The sequence below is a fragment of the Liolophura sinensis genome, chromosome 2 (genome assembly GCF_032854445.1).
Source record: "Liolophura sinensis isolate JHLJ2023 chromosome 2, CUHK_Ljap_v2, whole genome shotgun sequence".
Lineage (NCBI taxonomy): Eukaryota > Metazoa > Mollusca > Polyplacophora > Chitonida > Chitonidae > Liolophura > Liolophura sinensis.
Window position 1 is genome coordinate 13702280 of NC_088296.1, and position 27854 is coordinate 13730133.

At 39.4% G+C, this 27854-nt stretch overlaps 2 protein-coding genes and 1 long non-coding RNA gene across 3 annotated transcripts in view; 2 read left to right on the plus strand and 1 right to left on the minus strand.

Annotated features, from left to right (window-relative positions):
• On the plus strand, positions 1-26491 carry LOC135463215 (uncharacterized). The gene is made up of 5 exons (XR_010443544.1): positions 1-100; positions 23151-23201; positions 24459-24527; positions 25826-25922; positions 26348-26491. It is a non-coding gene; the product is annotated as an uncharacterized LOC135463215 (long non-coding RNA).
• The window catches only part of LOC135462875 (uncharacterized), a 315472-nt gene that overhangs the window by 221566 nt on the left and 66052 nt on the right, over positions 1-27854 (minus strand). The window lies entirely within an intron of this gene.
• Positions 10971-12604, plus strand: LOC135462953 (uncharacterized). Its single transcript, XM_064740275.1, is given in 5 exon segments — positions 10971-11066; positions 11400-11416; positions 11942-12213; positions 12500-12522; positions 12524-12604. Coding segments are annotated over 5 exon segments (489 nt in total).

Consider the following 27854-nt stretch of genomic DNA (forward strand, 5'->3'; position numbering starts at 1 on the left):
GAGCTTAAAGGCAACAGATGTCCTGACAACACCACATGTAACAAGGGCCTGTGTCAGTGTTCTAAGGGAGCCACACAGTCATCTAAAGGACAATGTTTAGGTGAGCTATGTGTTAGGTGACCCATATACAAATATGACACCGTCATCACTGCTCTTGTTTTTTTCTTTGATGTAATCTACTGTGGTATTCACAACATTTTAGTGCGAACTTGTACACAGACGACTTGGAATGAAAAGTGATTTCCCCTGCTGTTGCTGAGGCGTCTGTTTCCTGTTGCTGTATTTATATAAACGTTTTGGGATATTTTATTGTCACTTACGTAAAGTCTGTTCTATTTGATAATTTCTAACTCCAGGAGTTTCAAAAAAAATGCGACCCGAAGCCACTATTTCTACGCGGAAAGCTGCTAGCTTATATGCTCAGAGCTGACCGGGACTTGCACCACCGGATTATCAACGATCAAATCAACGGTCAGATCAACAGGAAGACAGAATAATCAAATTGTCCCTGATAATTGACACCTGTTCAGCAGTTTTATTTCACAATTTCAGGTAAACCATCAAAAGTCCATGTCACCACAGAGGGAGACAGTCCAGCCCAAAGTAAGCACATAGCCTTTTGTATGTAGGCTGCTGGTGAAACAAGCCGGTCTTCGTTATGCTGTCGGAAAGATACCGATCACTCTTTTATTCGTTTTTTGTTCAAATTTTGCCCTTGTATTGATGACGGCGAAGTCTATTAAACTGTCGTATTCCGAGAAGAAATAGAAAGATATTGCTTTAATGCTCATGTAGAATTTTACTTGATAAATTATATTTGTGAATCATTGACAAGTCATCCACTTGTCTGTATAATAGAGTTTGCATTAAGCTGTCTTTGTCACCAGATAGCAGTCTAAACTGAATCAGATGATCCCTTCTTTGTGAAAAGTGACTGAAATCCGTCCCTGCTCGTAGAGCTGGTCTAGTAACGTTTCTGCCAAAGTGTTACATTGAACACCAGTATGACCACCCTCCCCACGGCAGGTTTATCTAGGTACAGGTTCAAGTAAACTACAAACGAACTGCGCCACACAAACTGCCTATGCATGTACTGTGTGAAACGCTCATTTTAGGAGAAAATGCTTCTGTCCTGTTAGAAATATGTTAAGATAGCCAGGAGAGTTGCACTGGGCAATTTTTCTTAGTGTGACTTCATAACAGCGATCTCATATAAACCTCCTAAACGAACGACATTTCATTCCTAGTACAACGAAATAGTATTTTGGCACCAGTGCAAGTACAAGAAAACCACAAACAGTTTATCCTGACGTGTAATAATATAATAAAACTTTACAATATGGATAGTTTCAAGTTTTACTTTGTAAATTATCCTCACTTGGATAGCAATTTACCCCTGGGTCCTGCATATGCCGTATACATACATCACACTATGTAGGGTTTGTTAGATCATATGTATCACGGGACAATTTCAATCAAGGACACTGCAAACACTGGCGTGTCAAGGTTATTCCATCAAGGACTTTAATGTGAGTTTCTTTACAATGATTATACTCTGTTTGTAAGTAAAAAGGTAGAGATGGTCAAGAGTATTCGGGACTCTTCTTCATACTTGTGTCTTATTCAGCATAACTCGCGACTAGGGTTTGTCTATTTATCGTGTTGACTTAAAGGCCAACTGCTATAAAATGCAGTAGACGGACAATGGACAGCACGTTTGTATTAAACACATATATTTGATCGCCCCATGGCAGTACGGCCATGTCGTGACAAAACATGCCGAGGAGAGTCAAATAAACCCACCCACGATCTCAAGTAGGGCTGTCATGCGCATGCGCGTCTACGTAGATACAGTTTAAATGTGCATGTCGTAGTATATACACTGCACGCGTATGCATGCAGACCAGTGACTAATTAAGACGTACAGCATATAGAGATAAAACAGATTTTAAATGGTAAAATCCGGCCTCTTGTCAGTTTACCTCAGTTAGGACTTTATTCTAACTGTTTATGTAAATGCATAAAAGCAGGAAATTACGCCTCCTACGTGTAGCATCATGGCTTAAGCGGAATTAGGTATATGGAGTGAAGTTAATTGCAATTGATTAGGCGTTACTGGTGTAGAATGACTCAAAATGCTGTATTGTCATTACGTGTAACATACAACAGCATTAAAACCCTACCATGTGAATGAAACAAATGTTATATTTAGCATTCTTTAAAATTCTACTGTAGACAATAAATATCTTGTGATGTAGATTAATATACGACATTTTACACATTTAACAAATGCTGTGTACATGCCTCATGAATGACTTCGTGCAGAAGTATGAGTGGGTGAATGACTGCTTAGGGTTTAACGTTTGAAGTATGAGTCAGATTACAATATGAATATGTACAGATCAACATGTACGCAGTCACAAATGAGCAGGGGGAAAGCAATTATACTCAGAGGATAAATTTTTGAACGTTTGGTATTTTATGTCTTTGTTAGATAAGGCTACTCGAAGTACAAGACCGAGTTCTACGATCCTAGCTGCGAATGAGGCCAATACACAACGAGGTATGAATTTATTTATTAATGTGGGAGGGTCGTGTGAGAAGGGGGGGGGGGGGCGGGGTGCTGGTGGGCCCAGTGACATCATGTTCATGCCGTTTTCAACGAACGTTAGAATTCGGAAACTGTAAACGAGCCACACAGACCCTGGAACGTTAAGAGTTACCTACACATTGACTGTCCAGGGCCGGGATCGTCATATGCACAGACATGTACATTTATAATTTTGGAAAATCTAATTGTAGATTGACCCAAAAAGAAACTGGAAATGGATGCTGTTCATAATTTCATTTCCACATTACGTGTTTTATATATTCAAGTTCAGTATAAATCATTTTCAAAACATCGACGTTTGTCACAATCGTTGAGCAGCTTAATTTATTTACTTTATTGTTACATAACACCAGTGTAAGTACTAGTTGTTTGTTTTTTACGATACCGTCTTAACAGAGGAAAACTGGAAACCGGAAATAATGACAACAAAAATGTACATATCTCAATCCAACTTCAATGGCCCTAAAACACCCAACTTAGACAACGGGTCGTGTTACTTGAATACATAAGGACGCGATAGATAGTAGATAGTAGATAGTAGATAGTATCTAACTGTTGTTAACGTCCTCAACTGCGCATGTCTCAGAGCAGGTTTGTTTCATTCACAGCACACCATTCATTAAGTTAATACAATCTTAAACGGGTCAACTTTAAAACATGTCCAAGGTCACGTGATCCATTAATTTGCTCGAAATACATATGGCATATATAAGATATCATTTTCCAAAATCATGGATTTTAATGACAAATAAGATATAGGCAAGTCGTATTTACACGCGGTTTGCAGTCTCTGTCAAGTCGAGGTTGTTTCAGCGCATCGCTGTGCTTGTATGTCTATCAGCACATCTGACACCAGTGAATAAGAAGGCTAAACGTTGTAGCGTCTAAGTATTGGTCGTATGTATACAGGCCCTATGTACCTTTACATGGAGTATACGGCTCATGTATTATATGTAAAGAAGTTCATACGTGTTGTGATTTTAACCCCAATAATAATGAAGTTTACAGCAATATGAGCATTATTATCATAATTTTTCATAATTACAAGTACTACCACTGTGTCACGTGAAATGTTCAAAATTAAGATTTTGCTTTACTGAAGGACACAAGTTTTTAGTCACATGAGACCAATGGCCACTGGCCAGGTTAAAAAAGTCCGGAGTGCAACGTTACTGGTGAAACTTTTCGCTCAGGATGGCCTGCAACTACTTGTATGTCCTTTTCCAACGCAGTTACCTCTGCCAGCAGACAGTCATGCATTTGTGCATAAAGTAAACATTTACATGTATGTTTAATGTTTTATTTGTCAGAAAAATGTATTTAACATGACCTAAAATGTGATAATTTTTTGTATCCGCATATGTATACAATTTGTTCAGGCGATGATTCCCGAATATTAACTATAGGACTAGCTGCTGGAATCGGAGGGGTGGTCCTAGTGGCTGTCATAGTTCTGGTTGTTGTAGTCCTTGCTCGGTAAGTGGGTCCCGAACCCTCAGTTATGCTGACCAATAATACTCAACCCTCAAATGTTGTCCACCATAATGCTGGCCGCCATCGTATAAGTGAAACATTCTTCTGTACGGCGTAAAACGCCAACCAAATAAATAAATAACCAATCAAGTTTTGTACTTCTAACTCTTTTTTGTATCAGTTCCTTTTTCCTGTACATGCAATCCAGTGAGTCAGTGAAGAACAACAATGCTTTTGTTCTTTATCAGTTGAGAAAATGTTTGCTTATTTCTCTACGTTAAATTCATCCCGCCTTTTAAAGTTTTCATCACGTAACTAACCAGTCAGTTTGCGGCATGTATCCTAAGCCATTGCTGCAAACAGATATTCCTAATTACATCATTTCAAACAAATCATGCACCGCATGTAATTGTGTCTTACAGGAGAAAAAAAATTAAAAGAGCTAATGACAAGGAATCGGCTAGGATAAGGAGGCAGTCGACTCCTTCACATTCATCAAGTGCTCCTAGCCGTCACACCTACCAGAGCGTCGTTGACCCGCCATTACCTGGTCAGGGTGGGATGGATAACCCTACTGGTCCCACGGTTATCGTGCGGACCGAAGTTTCCATCATTAATCCTCCGTCTCGACCAGGAGTGTACGAAGACGTGGCTAATGACTTCCCTGTGACCTACAGTACTGACAAAGTCACTGACAAAGGGGACAAGAGTAAATCTTATCAGGCACAACAAGCAAACAACGCCATCGGTCTTCCTTCTCACCCCAATGACCAAGCTGAGCTCAACGGACTCTATTCAAATCACACCATACCTTTTAACAAAGCACAACAAAGAAACAAGAATCAGGAATCGTCAGAAAATATGCCAAACGAATACAACAGTTTGTATGATCTTAGACCAGCCAAAGACAACAACGCTGGTGCAAGGGAAGGTAATTATCAACCCACTGGTACCGTTCCCAGAGGCGACGAAATAAAGCTACAGAAAGTGTAATGGAAAGGCTACAGAAAAGTGTAATGGAAAGACTACAATTAAGCCCGACTGGAGGATGCACCTTTCTTATTTGATTTTATTCTGGTTTTTATTTTACTTCATGTTTTCCTTTTTTTTCTCTACAACCAGAGTGGAATGTATCTGTGGTACTTTCTCATAACTCACAAAAATCCAGTACTAAAGATAATGCTTCAGAATTGGCTACTGGACATAGTAAAAGCCTATGTCACAAATCCGCATAGCTATTTTCTCCTTTACCTGTTTACCAAATTTAAAGATATAATACGAAGTTATCAGACTGCACCAGGAAAAAAGTCATTTTTGTCATATAAATAACAAGGCTTGCCTTTTCATTAAGATAAAACCCCAGGGAATTAGTGAGAAGAAGATGTGGGCATAGTAATTGATGGGTGTGGATAGAACGTGGGAACGCGGTTAAAATGCACAGTAAACAAATATTTTAAGTAAACATCTTGAAAATGAAAAAAAAAATCTGGGAAAAGACTGACAGAAAGAATAAAATGCGTGACTTTGTCGTCATTTTGATATAAACAGAGCCTTAAATCATTGTTGTGAAGCATATATTTTTCGTACATCAGTATATGTGAATATTGTTAACTCACTGAGCACTATTGCTTACAATTGCAAATCGATACTACATGTACATGTAATAGGCAGATGTTATTTAAAATGTACTGCATATGAACATACATATAATCTGTACACCGACATGCAGGTGGAAGGTTAATTGCACCGCTCAATACATTATATAACCTTCTGTTCCAATGAATAATGCCATCGTCTGAATGTGTTCTTCCCACGTATATTAGCATTTGTAAGTGTACTACACTTGTATTGCGAATCAAATGCACACAATGCCTCATATATATTTTTACTTTTACATTTGCTCTGTTTCAACACGGGAGTTAAAATGGGCAAAAATATCTTACGGTCGTGCTAAGCCTTTTGTTTGCAAACTTGCTAGTTTTATGGTCAAAGACCTTTGGAATTTAATCTGTCTGTGGAATATATAGACTAGCTCCTCTATAGGTCCACGTTTGTAAATAGATCAGTTACCTCAGATTTGCTGCTATTACTATGTGTGTTCTTTTTCTGAATCTGACAGTCAAATGTATCCATAGCGCCTAAACATAGATTCATATTTTTTTCTGTTTGCATGTAGTTCAGTTAGATTTGTTGCTATGCTGTGTTTGCTTTTCTGTATCTGGCTGGCGCTAGAGTTGTATCAAGTTACACACTATGCTAACCCAGGATTCAGGGGTTCCGTGGCCGAAGACCCAAAAGCTCTCACCAGTACGGTCGCTGTGAGTTCAAGTCCACATCATGATGGCTTCCTCTCCGGCCGTACGTGGGAATGCCTGTCGGCAACCTGCGGGTAGTCATTTATTGACCCCGGGCTCTCGTCGTATAGGTGAAATGTACTGCGTAAAATACCAACCGAATAAAATAAAATAATAAATAAACTAGACATTTGCAGAATTTTTATATACCCTCCCGCAGAGTTGTGATTGCTGTTTTTCTTCCTCGGCATCTGACAGGCCTAGAATTGTGCAAAACATTACGTAAGTTGCACAGGATATTATATGGAAAATAAGTTAAATGTCAGGGTAGCATGGTTGGTGAAAGAAACAACTAATAACAGATTTGAAACACAGCGTGAAATATGTAATGTTATTAATAATAAATTCTTCCAGCAAATGTGAATAAGTAAATGATGGTAATGCAAAATGTTTGCATTTGTTTGTCGTGATTGCCACAAATATTGTCAGCTACTATAAAATTATTCTTGACTTCCGGGAAGAACAATATCTAGCGTTGTAGTATGGGTAAAATGAGGTTATTATTGCAAAAACACAGTGTTTAAAACTTATTCTAATTTGTTACAGACGTTATGTGATCTCAAATTGTTGTTATTACTCATGTAGTATGTATTTCCATGGAATTTATCTTTGCTTTGTACTCTAATTTTGTTATATTTGCAATAAATTTTCTTACTCTTATGTTCGATTTTCATTTTCTGCTTTTTCAGCTGCATAGTTTGGCTTTTGAAATTTGAAAATGCATCATGAGAAATAAGGAAAAATATATTGTCAGTAGCATGAGTCGTTTCATTTACCAAAATTGGCGAGTAGCAATAGCATGGTGAATTAAATACAAATGACAAAATGTTCAAAATTTACATGCTATATATTCTTACAGTACATTGTATAACATTTTGATTCATCGGTTTTAACACAGACTGTTAGGTGAGTTTCTCCGCATGAACAAGCCTTTTTATGGCGGAGCAGGAAGGTTCGAGAGGAGAGAACAGATATTGAATCCTACTTCTTACAGCACATTCGTCGCTCTCTACTTTTCGCTTTACTTCACTGCCACCAGTAGCAAATTTTGTACAGAAATCTTGAATCAAATCCAAACCCTAAACTAATTTTATTGCTGAATGCTTCTTTAACGGTTCCGCAGGAGGAAAACAGTGAATAGGCTAAGCCTAATCAAACCTACGTCCGCTTTATATGCTTCAAAGCTCAATCTTGCCTATTAGTTACAGAGAAGTGAAGCGAGTGTCGACGCATTCACTGTGAGGAGTATGGTATTGAACGTCTGCTGTATTCTGACACAGTGTTGTTGTATGTACACGGAGCATTAACACAAATTTGGATACATCGTTAACATCGTTTGGGGATGTTTTCTTTTAGGCTATGCCCCTAGCACATATATTTTATATAGTAAAATTCAAAAAAATACGTGCCATATAATTTGTTACATTTCACAAGTAGACACATTTTCCTAAAGAGAAATACATCTGCTCCCTCGCAGGTTTTGTATTAGGCCGTACCTTAATGTAAATGTTTTTTTTAACAATAGCTAACAACTCTAGAGGAAAGATGTGGTTAGGCTGACTTAGGCTAGTAAAATTACTCAGTGCAAGAGTAGCGGTTTAACGTTTAGCACTCAGGATTGTTTTATATATGAACAGCACGGCATTAGAGGCTTGCTGTAGTAGATGAAAACGACTTGTGTATCACTCAACATCATGAACTTTGAACGTATAAACAGTCCAGCTCATGCTGGCTTCCTTTTCGCCTGCACATGAGAGGTTCTGCCAGAAACCTGTGGCTGTGCGTGACCCCCCCCCCCCCCCCCCCCCAGCTTTCTTTACCTGTTTTCTTCCACTATAAAGCTGGCCGCCGTCAGCCGTCGATAGTCTTTAGTACAACGATTTTACAACGATCTTTAAATAAACGATTTTCTTGAATGGAAAATCGCTCTCACGGGTTGCTACAGAACGAAGAACTGGGAGCTGGAGATTAGGGATAACATGACACAATATCTAGTACTACAGCATGGAGAGTAAAACCGGAGCTGACCACGCTGTAATTGTATGCAGTTAGTCCTTGTCAAATTGCCACACGTCACTGATGACACCCGCTATCTAGCCTAATTACCTCAGTGACCACTATATAGTGTTCATGCAAATGTTAATGTAATAGCAAACAAGACGTTCCATACCACCACAGTGTAAGGGGAATTAGGGGAAAATAATGCAGTGATCTTAATTGCAATGCATTAGACTTGATGAAAATGCTGTGTTATCATCAGGTTTAAGACACCATCACATTAAAACAATGCAAGGGGGCAGGCCTCTTGGATACTAAACACACCAGCAGAATCATCAGCGGGAACACAATATAATGGACAACATCACGGAGAGTAAAAGCAGAGTAGAGATAGTCTTGTGTCAACTGGGAAATGGTCACATGCAACCAGTTAGATCCGGCCCTTGTGAATTCATCTAAGGCACGGTTGTTTTTGTCCTTTTAGATATTTAAATGGTAGCATCTTGTACACAGCTTAAGTAGCTACAGCTTAAGTAAAATCATTGCATATCTAGGGTACTGTCCGGCGTGAAACCATGACCTTTTTCGAGCATACCTAGTTAATCAAGGCGTTCAGTACATTTCATTGGGTACCTGAGACTGTTTGTGTGCAACCTGCCGATGATTTTGGGTTTCTCCCGCGCTCTACCCGGTTTCCTCCTACCACAATGTTGATCGCCGCTGTATCAGTGAAATTTCCTTGAATACCGCGTAAACATATCAAATAAAAAAACACTGCACTGGGAACAATATTAATACGCGTGACGTAGCTGAGTGAGGTTAGTGGAATGTTTTTTTTTTTCTACGAAGTTGTAGAAATGGCGATCGAACAACCAGCGCTGAGATGAGCCAAATGAGCTAACTATCCAACTATCCAAGCTGAAGTCACTCTATCTCGCACAAATGATCTGTTCCCTTTGCACGTCTAAAGCCACTAAAGCACTCACAAAGAAAACATTGCTATGATGCTTATTTCATCGTTTCAGACCTCAGGTCTTCAAAATTGTTGTACATATACTTGAACTGTGGCATCAATTCTCACACTTTTCAAATCAATTCCTTTGTGTTAGGCATGTCATCTCTGCAGGATCACCATCAAGAGATATTAAATACTTTAAGTTATACTGATGAGACAGGGGGAAAGTGGCCCATAGGCAATGAAGATATGCTACTAATTTGGATATAGGCTTGGCAAATATTGGAATCAAGACATTGGTATTTCTTGAATTGTTTAAAACGGAAGCAGAGCGTACATGCCAACACTGAAAAGAAGCCAACGTATAAAAATACGCTTATCTGTAAACACTGTCTACTGACAGATATCAAGATCATGCCAGCAGAACGTGTAAAACTCCTGCCAGTTGGCATTCTAGTTGTTTGTGCCGCCCTGTGTCTGGCACTCATGTTGTAGATATAGCCAATTACATGATCCATTTTCAAATGTAATTATCATTCAGGTGTGCATAATATAACAGTATTTTACACAAATTGTCTTCAATCCAGTCATCAAACTTCAGCTACTGCTGTTGTTTCAATCTGATTCATGGTCAGTGGGTTTGCCGTTTAAGAATAAATGAATAAATCAATTTATTACTGTCGGCTACAGCTAGAACAAAATCAGTCCTCATTCTAAATACAACACTATGTATCAACGCCAAACATTGCTTCTATATTTAATCTTCCGCTATAAGTAACGCGCCATTTGGTAGCCCAGAACATGTCAACACCATTGACATACCCAGCATTTGTGTTACCCCCAAGACGAAGACAATCCCTATGTCTTTATGCACAAGTAAATACCACAGTATTTGTGTATAGAAACATAAGGTAGTTTATACCGTCTGTTCTAACAGATACAGTTTTACCACTGACCAATATGAATCAGGTGCAGAACAACGCGGTATAAAGCAGGATAGCTGGATAGGTATTAAACACATTGCTAATCGTCCTGGTTGCAAGAAATGTGAACCATTGCTGGGCACATCATTATGACGTTAGTCATGATTTACAGCTAAAATATTAGTCGTAGAGTGACGTGGTTTGAACGATTAACTCCTTTCCCATCCCCAGCGACCTCTGGCGGGAATCTGCAGGGAATCAGTCTCGAGTTGCTCCAGGTCAGAGGCAGAACGCTGCGCCTGCACCTGTCCATTTTGTTAAGAATACATTTTATTCTGCACGCCATGAGGCGTTTATTTGGTACACACTGTGGGCGACAACGAAGCCTAAAGGAGCTCGTGGGGCTAAGTTGGTTTGCCCGCTAGCGCAGAGTAATGACCCAGGAGCCTCTCGCTAATGCAGTGGCTGTGAGTTTAATCCCATGGGCGGATGGGCGTGGGATTCTCCCGGGCTCTGCCCGGTTCCCTCCCACCATAATGCTGATAGCCGCCCTATAACTGAAATATTCTTGAGTACAGCGTAAAACAAAAAATCAAATAAATATTAAATAAATAAATATCGAGGGCTCGAATGAGAAGGGGTTTAAAATGAGAAAAATGTTGAAAGCTAGAGGAATCTTGATGGTATTGGATGAATTAGTTCGGGCTGCCAGAAAGTGTAACCATCATAAGGGAGATAAGTCGGAGGAGATGGTTTGTCAAGCTGCCAAACACCAGTGCAGGCTGTGCATTGCTAGCCTTTCTCTGTCAGGTACCGGAGGAAGGGTATCAGACGCTATCCCTTAGGTACTAACAAAATGCCTGAAGGAGAAACTGTTTGAAACAAATTGAGATGCAACAGAAACCAAATCAGAACATACTCAGAAATCTCTGGCACATCTTTACCCACGCAATCCAGTCTGTAGGCGGAGTACCACAGTACCATTCTAATGGTTATGGCTTCTACGGACAGCGGTACACTCTGCTACAGATCGGATCACCTTGGATATGGTTTTTGTTTTGTATGTTTTGTGGTTCTCACTACAGTCACAACATAAAGGAATGTGAGAAAATGAAAGATGCCAAGCTTTCATTTAAGTGAAGAATTCAATGATATCACTGTCTGGTAATGGTTTACAGATATGAGTTAATCATTCATTTGCTAAAATTATTTCTTAGATTGTCCCAATTTCTTTCCTCAAATAGAACTAAACTCCTAGTGGATATTTGTCTGCGTGAGTTGGGCTCGGAGCTCCATTTTAAAATGGGAACTGATCACTCGTTAATGATTTTGGCGTCTTACATTATGATAATAGAGTGGTTTGTGCGCCTGTGAAGAAAAGCACGTAGGAGCCTTTATTAGAATTCCTAAGTGAGAAGAGGCTATGAAATTTGACGCAGCTCTTGCAGCAAAAAATGTTAGATCAGTTCAAGAAATGATTGTTTTTGGGGAACACAGTGGAGCTCCATCCGGAGCTAATGTAACAGGTAAAGAAGTGTTGATGGGTGCGGTCCATGATTTGAACTCAATGCCAGTCAGGAAACCGGCTAAGTTTTTGTCAGGTGGTATTCATGTAAATTTTCGCGAGAACAACACTGGAGTATACACTCAACCTTAAGAAGTGTAGTTTATTGCCATCTACCTCGGATGGGTATTTGGGATTTATTGTGGATTCTGAAAAGCAAGCATATCTTTCGCCGGACGACAAGAAAGTGGCTGTTAGTTTGCTCCAAGATCAGATTTTGCGGTTTGATTATGTAAGTGTTAACACACTTCAAATGTTCGCTGGCAAATGTTTGGCCATCCCAGCAGCTAGGCTTTACTCGCGAAAGATTAGTTCAGCTATAGCTCAAGGCCTTTGCAACAGTTGCATGGTTCCCACTGAGCATGAGTTGTTGTTGACATTGGTGTTTTGTGGATGGTTGGAATTGACACATGCAATGGCGTGTAGAATACCATGACCAACAGATGCCTCAGGCTTTAAATATGGTGCTAAAATATTGACAGAAATCAACTGCGGAATGTCATTTGCTGGTTATTTGAAAGAGGGAGATGATAGACCAATTTGTGCTAAAGAGGGTGATGTATTGTTACTGGCTTTGGAGGTTTAAATTCCAGCTAATTAGAGGGCTAGATATGTTTGCAGATAACATGGCTGTGCTCTATATATACCTGGGAGAATCAAGGTTGTAAGGACCCAGCATTGAATATCATCATGAAAAGACATCGTCCAGCGCATATTTCAAATTAATGTTTATCTTTATTTAGAATACGTCCCATCTCGGGCAATCCAGCTGACGCTCCATCCAGATATCTTGAATTCTCAGACCGTACTCCAGGGCAGGTATGGCTAAGTACTGAAAATCGGTGTGGGCCTCATACAGTGAGCTTTGTGGCACTTGGCTCAAATGTCTACTCCTTGTTCTGCAAAAGTGCACATGTACATGTCTTCGGAGAAATTAACATTAAGTGAGAACTTATTCACACTCAAATTCCCAGTACTAGCTTTCTTAAAGGAGCAGAAGGTATATGTATCTGGGTGCACATTTGTTGCTCCTGTAGGCCCTGAAACCCCAGTATGGTGGCCTCTTTTGATGTCACATTCTGAGTCCTCGCCTGGTAAGGGTGTTTAACGATACCTTACAGAAATGGTATTGTCTGTTTTGTCTGGTTTTCATCAGGTTTGGCTGAGGTAGAATTTACCAGGGTTTCGATTGTCATGTGCCTAATTATATTTGCGGTGTACTGTTGTAAGACCTTTCTGCATTTCAAGGAACGATGCGTGCTGAAAAGGAATATGTCGGCAAGCAGAATGAAGGAGTAAACTCGTTTGTGGATTCTCTCCAATGTTTACCACACTGGCCCGACATGTATGTATGTATGTAGTCCGGAGGATGTTAGACGTTATTTAGTATGGACAGATAATTGTGGCAAAACTAGAGCAGGCAAAAGGCACGTATTTTACCAGGAATCAGTACCACTTTAGAACTTCCGTTTAGGGTATAAAGTCTTTTTTTGTTGCTTCCAGGTCATTTTGGTCATTGGCATTAAATTACTGTAAATTGTCGAAAATTTTGAGAAGGTATGAGCTTTACTGAAAATGTTGGCGAGAGATCACCAGATGTTAGGTAGTCATGAGGCTGCAAGTGGCGTCTCCTCGATATTGATTTATCGCGCTCAGATTTCGCAGCAGCCTGATAATTTTGGTGGGTATGTCTGGGATGTGGTTTGCATTGACTTGAATCTTGATTGAGCCATTTTAAACTTTTGGGGGGGGGGGGGGCTATTTATTTTATGTAAATATCATTTATTTCAAAAATTGATAAAATGCTTTCCAGTGTAGGGTAACATCTGCGTAGAAGGCTGAAATGGACAACATGCAACATTTTAGTATTCCTACGCTTGAAAATGGAGAGATTCGTAGCAGAAATCGCCGTTAAAATTGAAAATTTCAGTGTTTGGATTGAAAATGGGGTGTGTCGCCTGTGGATTGGATCACAGACAAGGGATAGCCGACATGGCCTTGTGTCATACAAGAACCCGGCCAGAACAAACCACACTGTTCATGCGGTGCTTGAAGCTGTCACCACCGTAACAGCTGATTGTCGCATTCACAGGGATAGGTAATTTTTTTTTATTTTCCCTATGTCATCACTGTCAGACATAAGTTCAGAAAACATTAAAATGCACCTGGTTTTAACATCCTGGCTCAAAACCTTCTGTACTTTCTTCTCGGCTCCCCTCTTCCAGCCCCGGCCCCAGCCCCTCTTTTGCCTGTTTCATTTCTTGAACTGGGATCTAGCTATGCATAGTAGCTCGACCAGTCCGGCGCCGCCTTCCACTCACCCGGACGACCTAGAGTCACCGTCCGTGGTTACGTATTTGGCTAAAACATCTTGCCTTGCCAATCCCTCGCAGATTTTATATTTTCATACACACCATTTTCTATATATCGATTGATTGCATTCCTTTAGCAGTCCATTCCTGCACAGGGGTTGAGAAAATGGAGAAATTCTATCTGATCCAGCCGTCAAATCTATCTTGCACTGTCTTTCTCTCAGCTTGATTTGCGCTGACAGCCTCCTGATACGGCTGTTCAATTCAGGAACACCCAGGCTGGGTATCTGGCATGTCCGTGACTGCTGACAGGTTACTTGAGCACTATTCGGTTTTTCCAGCTTGAAATCTAGACTGTTTCCTCTTTTTGTCTCCCTTTATGGTATTTTTGGATAGCGCTCAATTCACATAAATCAATGGGGAACAGGGATATTAGTCTTTCCTTTTTCTTAAGTTCTGTCAACTGGAAAAAAGTGCCCGTGAGCAGGTCTTCATCACCTTGAGGTAGTAACATCAGAAATTCAGAAATTGTGAAAATCCGCAATAATACCCGCAACTGCACTTTAAGTTAAATTTTTCACACAGTGGTTGACGTAAATGTTTTATGTTTTGGCCTTTAATTTTCAAATAAATCGCCCATTTTTTGATGTATTCTTTGACACATTTGGTCTTTAACTTTTGTTTTTAAAGCTGACCTGAGCTGGAAAATCTTCTTAAAAATGTATATTTTTTAAACGATTGCTTGTGTAAAGTCTAAATTATTTTGTCGATGAGATTTTAAGACACCCTGTCTTTCCAAAACAGTTGTCCTGATTGCGATATCTTGGACGGTATTTGCACTACACGTTCAACTTTTAAGAGTTATTAAAATCAGAATATGGGGGTCCAATATGAGGGTACTCCAACTTAAATTCATCCTACTCCAATGTTTCTCCATGTTTCAAGCGATAATTTGGCATGTAAGGGGAGGGGGGGGGGGGGGGTGACGGACACCAGTACCCCATTGTAACTTCCGTTTTTCGTGAGGGATGTAATTCTGTGTATTTAGGGTATAAAGTCTTTTTTTGTTTCCAGGCGTCCATTTTGGTGTACAGGTGCATGCTTGGCAATAATATACTGGATATTTTCCAAACTTTGATGAGCTATGAGCTGTGTTGATGAAAGTTTGAAACTGTTGGCGAAAGGGCACTAGGTGGCAGGTGATAAGGCTGTGAGTGAAGTTCCCTTGACCCTGCTAGGCACCCCTTCCAGCTGAAGGTATAGAAAGGTCATTTTGACGGTCAACCTACGTCAAGATTTTTATGGCTGCCTTCTTACAGGTTGGGCAAGGTAAGGCATTGGAGGTTATTGGCCAGGAAATGTTTGGGGCTGAGATATAGCACAAAATATTAACATTGTCGCTCATGGAAAAAAATAGGGATCTGAGCTAAACATTTTCTTCTGTTCAAGCTAGACAAACCTGCAGGATTTACTGACCGTGAATTAGCAGGATTGGATTATACTTCAGCTCAACGCTTTGTTCTATCCCAAAATCAAAGACATCCCTGAAATTGAGACTTTACACTGGCGATAGAGCCAGTGATCAGACTGCGGTTGAAGCACCTTGGCCTTGATGACAAATGGGAAGTGTATGGAGGAAAGTGTGAAGCACGTAGGTTGGTTTTCCTTGTAATAGTGCTTTGTATTCCAGTAGATTATCTTTTCCGTTAAAAGCAGGAAGAGTGGCGCAAAATATAGCTGCCTATTTGAATGTGAAGAAATGGACAGAGAAAACATTTAACCAGTTTCCAATTATGATGTTACAAAAAGGCTTTTAAACGGTGAAATGATTGGGTGTTAGCATCATTGTCTGGTATCATGTCATAGGACATTACCTGAAAGTTCAATCTGCCCATGTCTATGGTTCATGGTATCATTGCCAGGTGTACATACCTATACTCCAGTCAATTCATGTTACTGAATGTATTCGCGCATATTTTTGTGTTATAATTTCTTTAGAAAAAGCAGTCATTACCACCTCATTCTGTGTTGCTTTCTTTATTGTGTTTGTGACTATAGCTGGAGATTGTCTGGATGGTTTGGAGAGGTTATTTGTGAGTATTGGGGAGAATTTAATTATTTGATTTATTTATTTAATTGATTGGTGTTTTACGCCGTACTCAAGAATATTTCACCCATACGACGGTGGGCAGCATTATGTTGGGCGGAAACCCGGCAAAGCTAGGGGGAAACCCTCGACCTTCTGCAGGTTGCTGCAAGACGTTCTCACTTAACGACCGGAGAGGAGCAAAATAAATGCGAAAGCAAATTACTCTCGTGGCATAATCTCTGTGTGACAATGACAAACAGACGTGACCAAGCATTCCGTCTGAAGCTTTACCCAGGTATCAGAATGAATTTGACGATGTAGCCTAAAACATACATCTCCACATAATAAAAACTCTTATACACACTATAAACTATAAATCATGTAAGTAGATCACTAAAAAGCATGAATGCTCTCTTGTAGAACGCTTTATTCCAATAAGGAAGTAAAGCATATACACACACGAACCAGTCCCGTGCTTTACAATGTAACAGTAAAAAAAGGAGACTGTTGTAGACATTGGGGAAATCCAATATCCACGTACCTAAATACAGTGGCTTGTACAATGTGAATGTACAATGACGGTGTACACAGCTAACGTGTGGACAATGACAGTCCCTGCTCTCCCAAGACGCTGGGGTAAGATCCTGACTTTAGCAGGTTTAACATTTGGCCTGACAGCAACACTCGTCACAGGTGAGTCCGGATAATTGACCGATGTGCCTCCTAATGGCTTATCTAATTCTTGATTTAAATCATTGCTTGAACAGTCTACACGTGGATATAAATCATTGCTTGAACAGTCTACACGTGGATATAAATCATTGCTTGAACAGTCTACACGTGGATATAAATCATTGCTTCAACAGTCTACACGTGGATATAAATCATTGCTTCAACAGTCTACACTTGGTGTTTGTTGGACCAATTTCGTCTGTTCCGACATTTCTTACACCTGTTTAAGTCATTCGATGTACAAATACAGAGTTATGTCGTGAGATATTTTTACAGACACATTTAAACAATGAGCTTATCTTACGATGTGAAAAGAGACATCCCCAGGGTATAGCTACCCATGTCAATGCGACATAATCTTAAAAAAAAAAACATTCGACGGGATCCCAGCGAGGGTGTGGTCTTGTTATAAGGTGCCTCAGTCCACACAAACCTGTGTTTCTTATCGCCATTGAAAATTTGAATATTTCAAATTGGAGTGCTAAACGTGGCGGCCACATAGGCCCCTCTCACCTAGGTTAAAGCAGTAACATTCAGTCATTTATTCTTCGGTGAATTATCCTCAGACGTGTACATATGACTTAACCTACACCAGGATGTAATGTCAGGCATCCACGTGTTATTAAACAGGTATATTAAGATAGATCAAACTTATAAATACAACGACAAGATACACATATAACTTGTAGGAGCCCTTCCCTACAGGCTCTCCTGCCCACTGTGGTGTTCTACTCACAGTGGATCAGGTCCTGAACATTGAGACCCCAAGATAGAATAACTCCCGCTGTTAAACATGTATTTATTTACATATCTGATTGCTGCTTAGCACAAGCAACATGCAGTTATACCTGGGGGTCAGTTTTTTTTTTTTTTTTGGTGGAGGGCATAATACAACCTCAGGTGGTTGATGTCTCTCGGATTTTAAGAAGTGTTAATCCTGCAACACAGCACAGCTGAATATTTGGGTGAGTGAATAACACTCCAAGTGTACCAACGTGTCAAACACGCTTATTTCAGGTACCTTATCACCAGTAGAAGCCTTCTTACACAAACCAGTAGTCATGGATAAGTTCTAATATAAACACGTATAGAAACAAATATCCCGAATACCAAGTCCCGCAAAATTCTCAAAACTCAAAACGACTGTTAACTTCCAGGAGGTTTGCATGTGTTATGTGTCAGTTATGGATGAAAAACTTCTGCTAACAAAACTCTGTAAGTAGCACGGCATACATATCGAGATTTGTTAAGTATGTTCCCTTTGATTTTTTTCTAATTTTGATTGGTGTTTTACGCCGTACTCAAGAATATTTCACTTATACGATGGCGGCCAGCATTATGGTGGGTGAAAACAGGGCAGAGCCCGATGGAAACCCACGACCATCCGCAGGTTATTGCTAGACATTCCCACTTACGGCCGGAGAGAAAGCCAGCATGAGCTGGACTTGAACTCACAGCGACCGCATTGGTGAGAGGCTCCTAACCGACTGAACCACGGAGGCCCCATGTTCCCTTTGAAGAGATCGGTAAAGAAAACATACGTCATGAAGTGAATATCCTGTATCTTGTGCATTCCGGTTTACTTCTCATGTGGAAAACACATTTCCATACGTGGCAACGCAGAGATTTTTGTATGAAATTGTGCATGGGACAAGTGTTTTAGACTGTTATATTTTTACCTGTTTTAGTTACTGTATCTAAACAAGGGACACGCGCTGCCTGTTTTAAAATCTGACAAATCTCTCCATACACGGAAGTTTATTAAACGTGTGACTGAATTCAGTGTTGAATGAAGTTTATCCAGGAACAGATCGCCACTTTTAAACTCATACAGATAACTACTGATGAATAATGAGACAGACCAGTTTTTCTGTGAGGATTTTTTTTTCTTATTTTTTTAGGCAATCAAAAATGTGTAGCCTCTGCTATTTCAATGAAGTGACACATGTCTGAAAATTAAATACCGTTTGCCTGTAATGTCCTCCAAGACCGCTTCGGTGGCCTGGTGATTGGAGCGTCCGCCTCGAAGTTGGGAGGCCAAGCTCATATCAAAGACTTGTTCCTGCCTCGCCTGATGCTTATTACTGAGAGCTTAGAGCAGGGAAACAGGACTGGCTGACCAGGAGTCAGTATAATGTGATTTACAATCGCCCTACAATTCAACTGTGGACACGGTGAAATTTATTTTTACAGTTTATTGTAAATGTAGTTGCCGTGCGAACAATCGAATGTAGCTACGATCTCCTTTTAAAGGCCACCCTTTCTAAATAAATATTTACGAGACATTTTCCCAGTTTTCTTCCGTTCTCGCTGTATGACAAATCTTGGTTAATCGTCCTTTTTCTTTTCGGATTAAGAAGGCAGAACTGCATCTTTTCTAAACTCAGATTTGACTGAATTGTGCTACTAGGTGCTGGACCTGAACAATGTGGAACAAACTCACTGTGTGGTTATGGAGCTAGATGTGACACGACTCAGTGTGTATGCTTGTCTGACAACGACGATCTGAGAAAGAGGGACGATAATCCTTTCTCCATATTTTACTGTTTAGGTAAGTTGAACGTTTTACATTATCGATGGAATACAGCTCTCTGCTTAATCATCAGATTGTATAACAACCTAAACATAGTGAAAATACCCAATGTAGGCTATAAGCTATAAGCTGATTACGATTATGGAAAGAAACAACCGCCCCATTATTGTACACCAGTCAATTGCACAGAATTTATCCACATTATACTTATTTTACACGACTAGGAAAGCTGGAGAAAGAGAAAATTTCGTCCTCTGTCTAAAGTCATAACGCAGTTTGGTGCGCAGCGAAAATTTGATACTTACGAATGTGTACGTCCTCTATACTGAAATATTTCCTTTTCTGTGTTAGAAAAAAAATTGGCGTTTGGCAACACTCCTATAAATAAAGGAAAACTTGCAACTAGAAAGCGATCCACTGTAGTACAATGATGCCGTCAGGTAATTTTTCATTCAAAACAAAAAAAAAACAAAAAAAAAAACAAAACAAATAAAAACAAGGAAAACTTACTTGAGTATGAAATAGAGTAGGTAAAAAACGTGTGGGAAAAACTGAAGTGATGTGATTTATACCATCTGTTTTGTTAGAAGACAAAAGTAAAGTCAACAGCAGATTTTGCTGCGTTTAAAACATTTTTCCTCAAGGAATACCCTTTATAATAAATATATGGTTACGTGAGCCAAGACCATTTTACATAGATATGTTCAGGAGTGATAGGCGAGCAAATCCCCATCTAGTTACAAGGAGTCCTTCAATGGAAATGCCTCAAAGAAACGCTTTCACAGAGAATGAAAAGATTATAAAGGTTATAAAATGGGTAAAATCTGTGCTACATCGTGTTATGTATATATTTAACATCATTAACTGAGAGCGAATTCGTCCTAATTACAGGCTTACGTTACAAAACATCATAGTGTACCATTGGAAGAAATTGCACATGCAATGCACTCAGTCTCACTGCCTCTATGCAAATGTTCGAGCGTTACGCAGCACAAAGATGAATTTTGATGTCTCTCAAGAAAATAAGACAAAACATTTCTTTGAAAACGTCTTTGAATGTCAGGTTAGTGTGATTCAGAGGGACAATGTACTGTTGATGGCCAGTTTCATTTGTCTGTGTCCTAAGGTGAGGGAGTTACAGAATGTGGAGATAAGCTATGTGGATACAGAGCAGAATGTAACACGAACAGGAGTGGGTGTAGATGCTCATTCAACAACGCTGAACCAAGAGAAATGAAGGGCAGATCTCCATCCCTGTGGTATTGTGTGGGTAAGTTAAAGTAGGCATACCATTAGAAATGCTAAATTTCCCCCCTTAATTCCAAATAGGTAATCAAATGTATATCCACAACTGATGTATGTTATTGTCAGCCAACTTCACGGACTTCACGGTGATTCAGAGGTTACATTCATCCGTAGTGTTTCAGATTTACACAGCTATGCATGCATGGACATAGGAAATTGGCATAGTTTTAAATACTCATGAGAGTAATCATAACAACCAAGTGTTTGTTTGTTACCATGCTGAAATACTCGCCCAATGATGGGTATTTAAATTTGATAATTTGTTCAGGTGTTTCCATACGTCTCCACGGATTCCCTTGCAGACAAACAGTCCACATTTCTTAATTACTAAGCGTAACGTGGTCTGCATGCCGCTTTTGTGGGATACCTTTACTACCAAACGTGACAAAACTGAAGGATGCTCGCCTTATTGCGCAATTACTTGATTTCACAGTAAATCATGGGTAAAATGTGGTGTACGAGTTCATTACAGAATAGCAACAGGAGAATATTTATGCATAGAACAGAACGTTATAACGCACGAATTTTGCACCAAACCAGAATTCCGAGGAATGAAAACCCTGGATTACGACACTCCATTGAGGGCGTGTTTAGAAAACAAACTGTATCAATCATTTGATTAATAGTATAACTTTTCGCAGTTTTGAAGAGCAGATTAAACGCACTCGCTTGAATTGATTTTTGCTCTGGACCATGTTTAACGCACGTTCACGATTCCTAACATTACTTACTGAGGAAGTCAGAACGACTAGTCAATGGGGAACATAGCATTTGAATATTCGAAGCAAATATCTGATTTCAGGAAATGAGAAATCTATTATCTAATGTTTAAAATGTGCCTTTTACGAAATAAGTGAAACATTTCTTATTCAAGTTTTAACTGGTAATTTAACAGGCGGACACCAGGTAATAGTGTTAACACCACATCAGTCTTTCGAAATGAACGTACACGATCGTCCTTGCTCACAGAACTGCTTTAAATTAACTGTCTGCTTTTTTGATACCTAGAAGATGAATCAGAATTGAGCATGGATTTAGACATTTACACTGTTTTTGCCAGTTCTATGGTATAAACGTTAGTAAGGACAAACTATATCGCTAAACGTGTGTTCCCATTATTCTGTACGTTGCAGAAAAATGTGACCTTAAAGGCAGTATGTGTCCTGACAACACCACGTGTAGGGACTCTTCAGGTAATAACAGGCACCTGTGTCAGTGTTCAGAAGAAGCCATACAGTCATCTACAGGGCAATGTCTGGGTGAGTACATGGACAATGCACCAGATATCTTGTCACACCATTTGTGAATGCAAAAACAACAGCATAGTGGTGTAGGGGAATATGTCATTTCCGCACAGGAAATCACTAAACTATCTACATGTAATAACTATGTTTAGGTTATTTAGGTTATAGGTCAGTCGACACACTGTATGCGTAGAAACAAAGGGTAAAGATTAGGGTGAGCCATATACATGTAGGTTGTACCAAATTATTGACACTGAACATGGTTGGGCATGTAAAAAATCCTATACATTACTGAACTGTGTCAAGAGGAAGCCAGGGTTCTTATAGATACTTGTATGTTGTACATACATCAGTATATCAACAGTAAGAAAAACCTTAACTGAGGTAAAACTACGAGGCCGGTTTCCTGTCATCTGCCAAAAATCACACTGTCATCGATGCTTTGTTTTTTTTTTCTATGCTGTAGTCTACTGTGGTGTTCACAGTATTTTAGCGGAAACTTCTAGAAAGTCGAGTTAAAATAAACGCTGATGATGATAAAAGCTTTTGAGTATTTCATTGCCATGTAACTAGATTCCGCAATATTCGATAATTTTTAACCCTAGGAGTTTGTAATTCTTAAAGTTCATATCTTAGCGTAACCTTTTCCCCAAAAATATACATTAGTTAAGACGTTGAGATCATATAGTATAGGATACATCTAGTCTGGGGTGTGACAGTGGATTATTTGCGCCTTCAACATGCTTGGCCACTGTTGTGAAAGTGAAATATTGAAATAGATGAAATGGTATTTTACACAACTGGAACATTCATGTAGGTCCTGTTTAAAGATATTTTTAACAAATCCAATTGCTGTAGAAGTTTCACCAAAAAAGGCGACACGAAGCCACTATTTCTACGCGGAAAAACTGCTAGATTACATGCTTAGGGGCTGACTGGGATTTGCTCCACCGGATTATGAACTGTCAAATCAACGGTCAGATCAATGGGAAGACAGAATGATAAAATTGTCCATGATAACTGACATCTGTTCAACAGTTTTCTTTCGCAATTTCAGGTAAACCATCAAAAGTCCATGTCACCACAGAGGGAGACAGTCCAACCCAAAGTAAGCCTATAGCCTTTTATATGTAGGCTGCTGTGCAGGCTGTGGAACAAGCGGCTCTTCGTTATGCTGTCGGAAAAATACCAATCACTCTTTTATTCGTCTTTTGTTCACATTTTGCCCTTGTGCTGATGACGACTAAGTTTATTAAACTGTCATATTCGGAGAAGAAATAGAAACAGCTTACATTAATACTCATGAAGAATTTTACTTGATAAATTATATTAAGGAATAATCGACAATTTGTGCACTTGTCTGGGTCCTGCATATCCCGTGTACATACATCCCACTATGTAGGGTTTGTTAGATCATATGTATCATGGGACAATTTCAATCAAGGACACGAGCTATTTCTGCAAACACTGCCGTGTCAAGGTTATTCAGTCCAACTCGTTTAACATAAGTTTCTTTACAATGATTATACTTTGATTGTAAGTAAAAAGGCAGAGATGGTCAAGAGTATTCGGCTCCCTTCTTCATACTTAAGTCTTTTTCAGCATAACTTGGGACTAGGGGTTGTCTATTTATCGTGTTGACTTAAAGGGCAACTGCTATGAAATGCGGTACATGGACAATGGAAAACACGTTTGCATTAAACACATATATTTGATCGCCCCAATAATTAAGACTTACAGCATAGAGAGAAAACAACAGAGCAGAGATAAATGTGTGATTGTTGGCAAATGGTCGTAACCGGTAAAAATCGGCCTTTTGTCAGTTTACCTCAGCTATGTTTTTATTCTAACTGTTTATGTAAATGTATAAAAACAAGGAATCACGCCTCCTACGTGTAACACAATGGCGTAAGGAGAACTAGGCATATGCACTGAAGTTAATTGCAATTGATTAGACATTACTGGTGTAGAATGACTCAAAATGCTGTATTGTCATTACGTTTAACTTACAACAGCAGTAAAACCCTACAATGCGAATGAAACAAATGTTATACTTAGCAATCTTTTAAATTCTACTGTACAAAATAAAGATCTTGTGATGTAGATTAATATACGACATTTTACAGATCCAACAAATGATGTGTACATGCCTCATGAATGACTTCGTGCAGAAGTATGAGTGAGTGAGTGAGTGAGTGAGTGAGTGACTGCTTAGGGTTTAACGTTTGAAGTATGGGTCAGATTACAATATGAATATGTACAGATCAACATGTACTCGGAGAGAGGTAGTCACACATGAGCAGGGGGAAAGCAATCATAGTCAGAGGATACATTTTTAACGTTTGGTATTTCTTGTCTTTGTTAGGTAAGTCCGCACGAAGTACAAGACCGACTTCTACGATCCTAGCTGCGAACGAAGCTAACACACTACAAGGTATGAATTTATTAATGTGGGAGGGTCGGTGGAAAGAGGGATACTGCTGTGCACCCAGTTAATTCATGTTCAAGCCATTTTCAACGAATGTTAGAATTCAGAAACTGTAAACGAGCCACACAGACCCAGGAACGTTAAGAGTTACCTACACATTGACTGCCCAGGGCCGGAATCGTCATATGCACATACATGTGCATCTATAATTTGGGAAAATCTAATTGTAGACGGACTCAAATAGAAACTGGAAATGGATGCAGTTCATAATTTCATTTTCACATTGAAATTTCAGCTAAATTTATTTACTTGATAGTTACATAACACCAGTGTAAGTACTAGTTGTTTGTTTATTACGATACCGTCTTAACAGAGGCACTAGAAACCGGAAATAATGATAACATGTAGAAATCTCAACCCAACGTCAATGGCCCTAAAACTCAAAACACCCAACTTAGACAACGGGTCGTGTTACTTGAATACATACACACGCGACAGGCTGTACATAGTATCTAACTGTGTTAACGTCCTCAACTGCGCAGGTCTCAGAGCAGGTTTGTTTCATTCACAGCGCACCATTCAATAAGTGAAGACAATCTTAAACGCGTCAACTTTAAAACATGTCCAAGGTCACGTGATCCGTTAATCTGCTCGAAATGAATGTGGCATTTTTAAGATATTATTTCGAAAATGATGGATTTTAATGACAAATAAGATGTAGGCAAGTCGTATTTACACGCGGTTTAGAGTTTCTGTCATGTCGAGGTTGTTTCTGCGCATCACTGTGTTTATATGTCCGTCAGCACCAGTCAATGAGAAAGGTTAACGTTGTAGCGTCTAAGTATTGGTCGTATGTATACAGGCCCTATGTACCTTTACATGGAGTATACGGCTCATGTATTATATATATAAGAAATTCATACGTGTTGTAATTTTAAACAACAAAAAGAGCATTATTAACATAAATTTCAAAATTTACAAGTTTTAGCACTGTGTCACGTAAGATCTTCAAGATTAAGATTTTGCTTTACTGTAGTTTTGGACACATGAGACCAATGGCCACTGGCCACCTAAAAAAAATCCGGAGTGCAACGTTACTGATGAAACTTTTCACGTCAGGGCGATCTGCAACTGCTTGTTTGTGCGTTTCCAGCGCATTTACCTCTGCCAGCAGACAGTCATACATGTGCACCTTTAGTAAGCATGCACATATATGTTTAATGTTTTATTTCTCAGAAAAATATATTTAACATGATCTAAAATGTGATGTTAATTTTTTCCGCATATGTATTCAATTTATTCAGGCGATGATTCCCAAACACTAACTATAGGACTGGTTGCTGGAATCGGAGGGGTGGTCCTAGTGGCTGTCATAGTCTTGGTTGTTGTAGTCCTTGCTCGGTAAGTGGGTTCCCAACCCTCAGTTATGCTGACCGATAATACTCAACCCTCAAGTTTTGTACACCATAATGCTGCCGCCGTAGTACAAATGAAATAATCTTGAGTACGGCGTAAAAGACCAATCAAATAAATCAATAATAAATCATGTTTTGTACTGTTTTGTATCAGTTCATGGCTTGTATGTCGTTTTTACTGTACATGCAATCCAGCCAGTCAGTGAACAACAACAATGATTTTGTTCTTGTTTTTCAAATCAGAAATGTTTGCTTCTTTGTTGGCGTTTAATTCATCCCGTCTTTTAAAGTTTTCATTCACGTAACTAACCAGTCAGTTTGCGGATCGTATCCTAAGTCATGTTGCTAACAGATATTCTGCATTACAACCTTTTAAAAAAATCATGCAACGCATGTAATTGTGTCTTACAGGAGAAAAAAGAATAAAACAGCCAATGACAACAAATTGGCTAGGTTAAGGAGGACAGCCAAGTCCTGCCCATGCATCCAGCGCTCCTAGCCATCACACCTACCAGAGCGTCGTTGACCCGCCATTACCTGTCAGTGTGGGATGGATAGCCCCTGCTGGTCCACGGTTATCGTGCGGACAGAAGTCTCCGTCATTAATCCTCCGTCTCGACCAGGAGCGTACGAAGACGTGGCTAATGACTTCCCTGTGATCTACAGTACTGCCAAACTTACCGACAAAGGGGAGAAGAGTAAATCTTATCAGGCACAACAAGTAAACAACACCATCAATCCTCCGTTCCAGCCCGGTGACCAAGCTGAGCTCAACGGACTCTATTCGAATCCACACCATACCTTTCAACAGAGCCCAACAAGAAACAAGAATCAGGAATCGTCAGAAATATGCCCAACGAATACAACACTTTGCATGATCTTAGACCAGCCAATGACAATAGCGCTGGTGCAAGGGAAGGCTATTATCAACCAACCAGTACCGTTTCCAGAGGAGACCTTGAATACGACGAAATAAAGCTACAGAAAGTGTAATGAAAAGGCTAAAGAAAGTGCAAAGGGAAGGCTTCAGAAAGTGTAATGGAAAGGCTGGAAGTGAGCACGACTGGAGGATGCACCTTTCTTGTGTGTATCTGTTTGGTCTTTATTTTACTTACTTTTTCCTTTTTTTTCTCTACAACCAGAGTAGAATGTATCTATGTTATCTTCTCATAACTTTCTTTTCGGAACAGAAATCCAGTACTGAAGATGATGCTTCAGAATTGGCTACTGGACATATAGTAAAAGCCTATGTCGCAAATCTGCATGGCTATTTTCTCCTTTACCTGTTCACCAATTTCAAAGATATGATACAAAGTTATCAAACTACACCACGAAAAAATGTCATTTTTTATCATATGAATAACAAGGCTTGCCTTTTCGTTGAGATAAAACCCCACGGAATTAGTGAGAGCAAGATGTGGGCATAGTAATTAATGGATGTGGATAGAGCAGGAACGCGGTTAAAGTGCACAGTAATAAGAGATATTTTAAATAAACCTCTTGAAAATTAAAAAAAATATCTTGGAAGAGGTTGACAGAAAGAAAAAAATGCGTAACTTCGTCGTCATTGTGATATAAACAGAGCCTTAAAACATTGTTTTGAAGCATATATTTTTCGTACATCAGTATATGTGGATATTGTTAACTCACTGAGCATTATTGCTTACAATTGCAAATCGATACTACATGTGCATGTAATAGGCAGATGTTACTTAAAATGTACTGCATATGAACATACAAAAAATCTGTGCTATTTACACCGACATGCACGTGGAAGGTTAATTGCACCGCTCAATACATTCAGTACCCTTCTGTTGCAATGAATTATGCCATCGCGCATATAATGTCCTTCCCGCATATATTAGAGCTTGTAAGTGTAATGCACCTGTGCTGCAAATCAAATGCACAAAATGTCTTA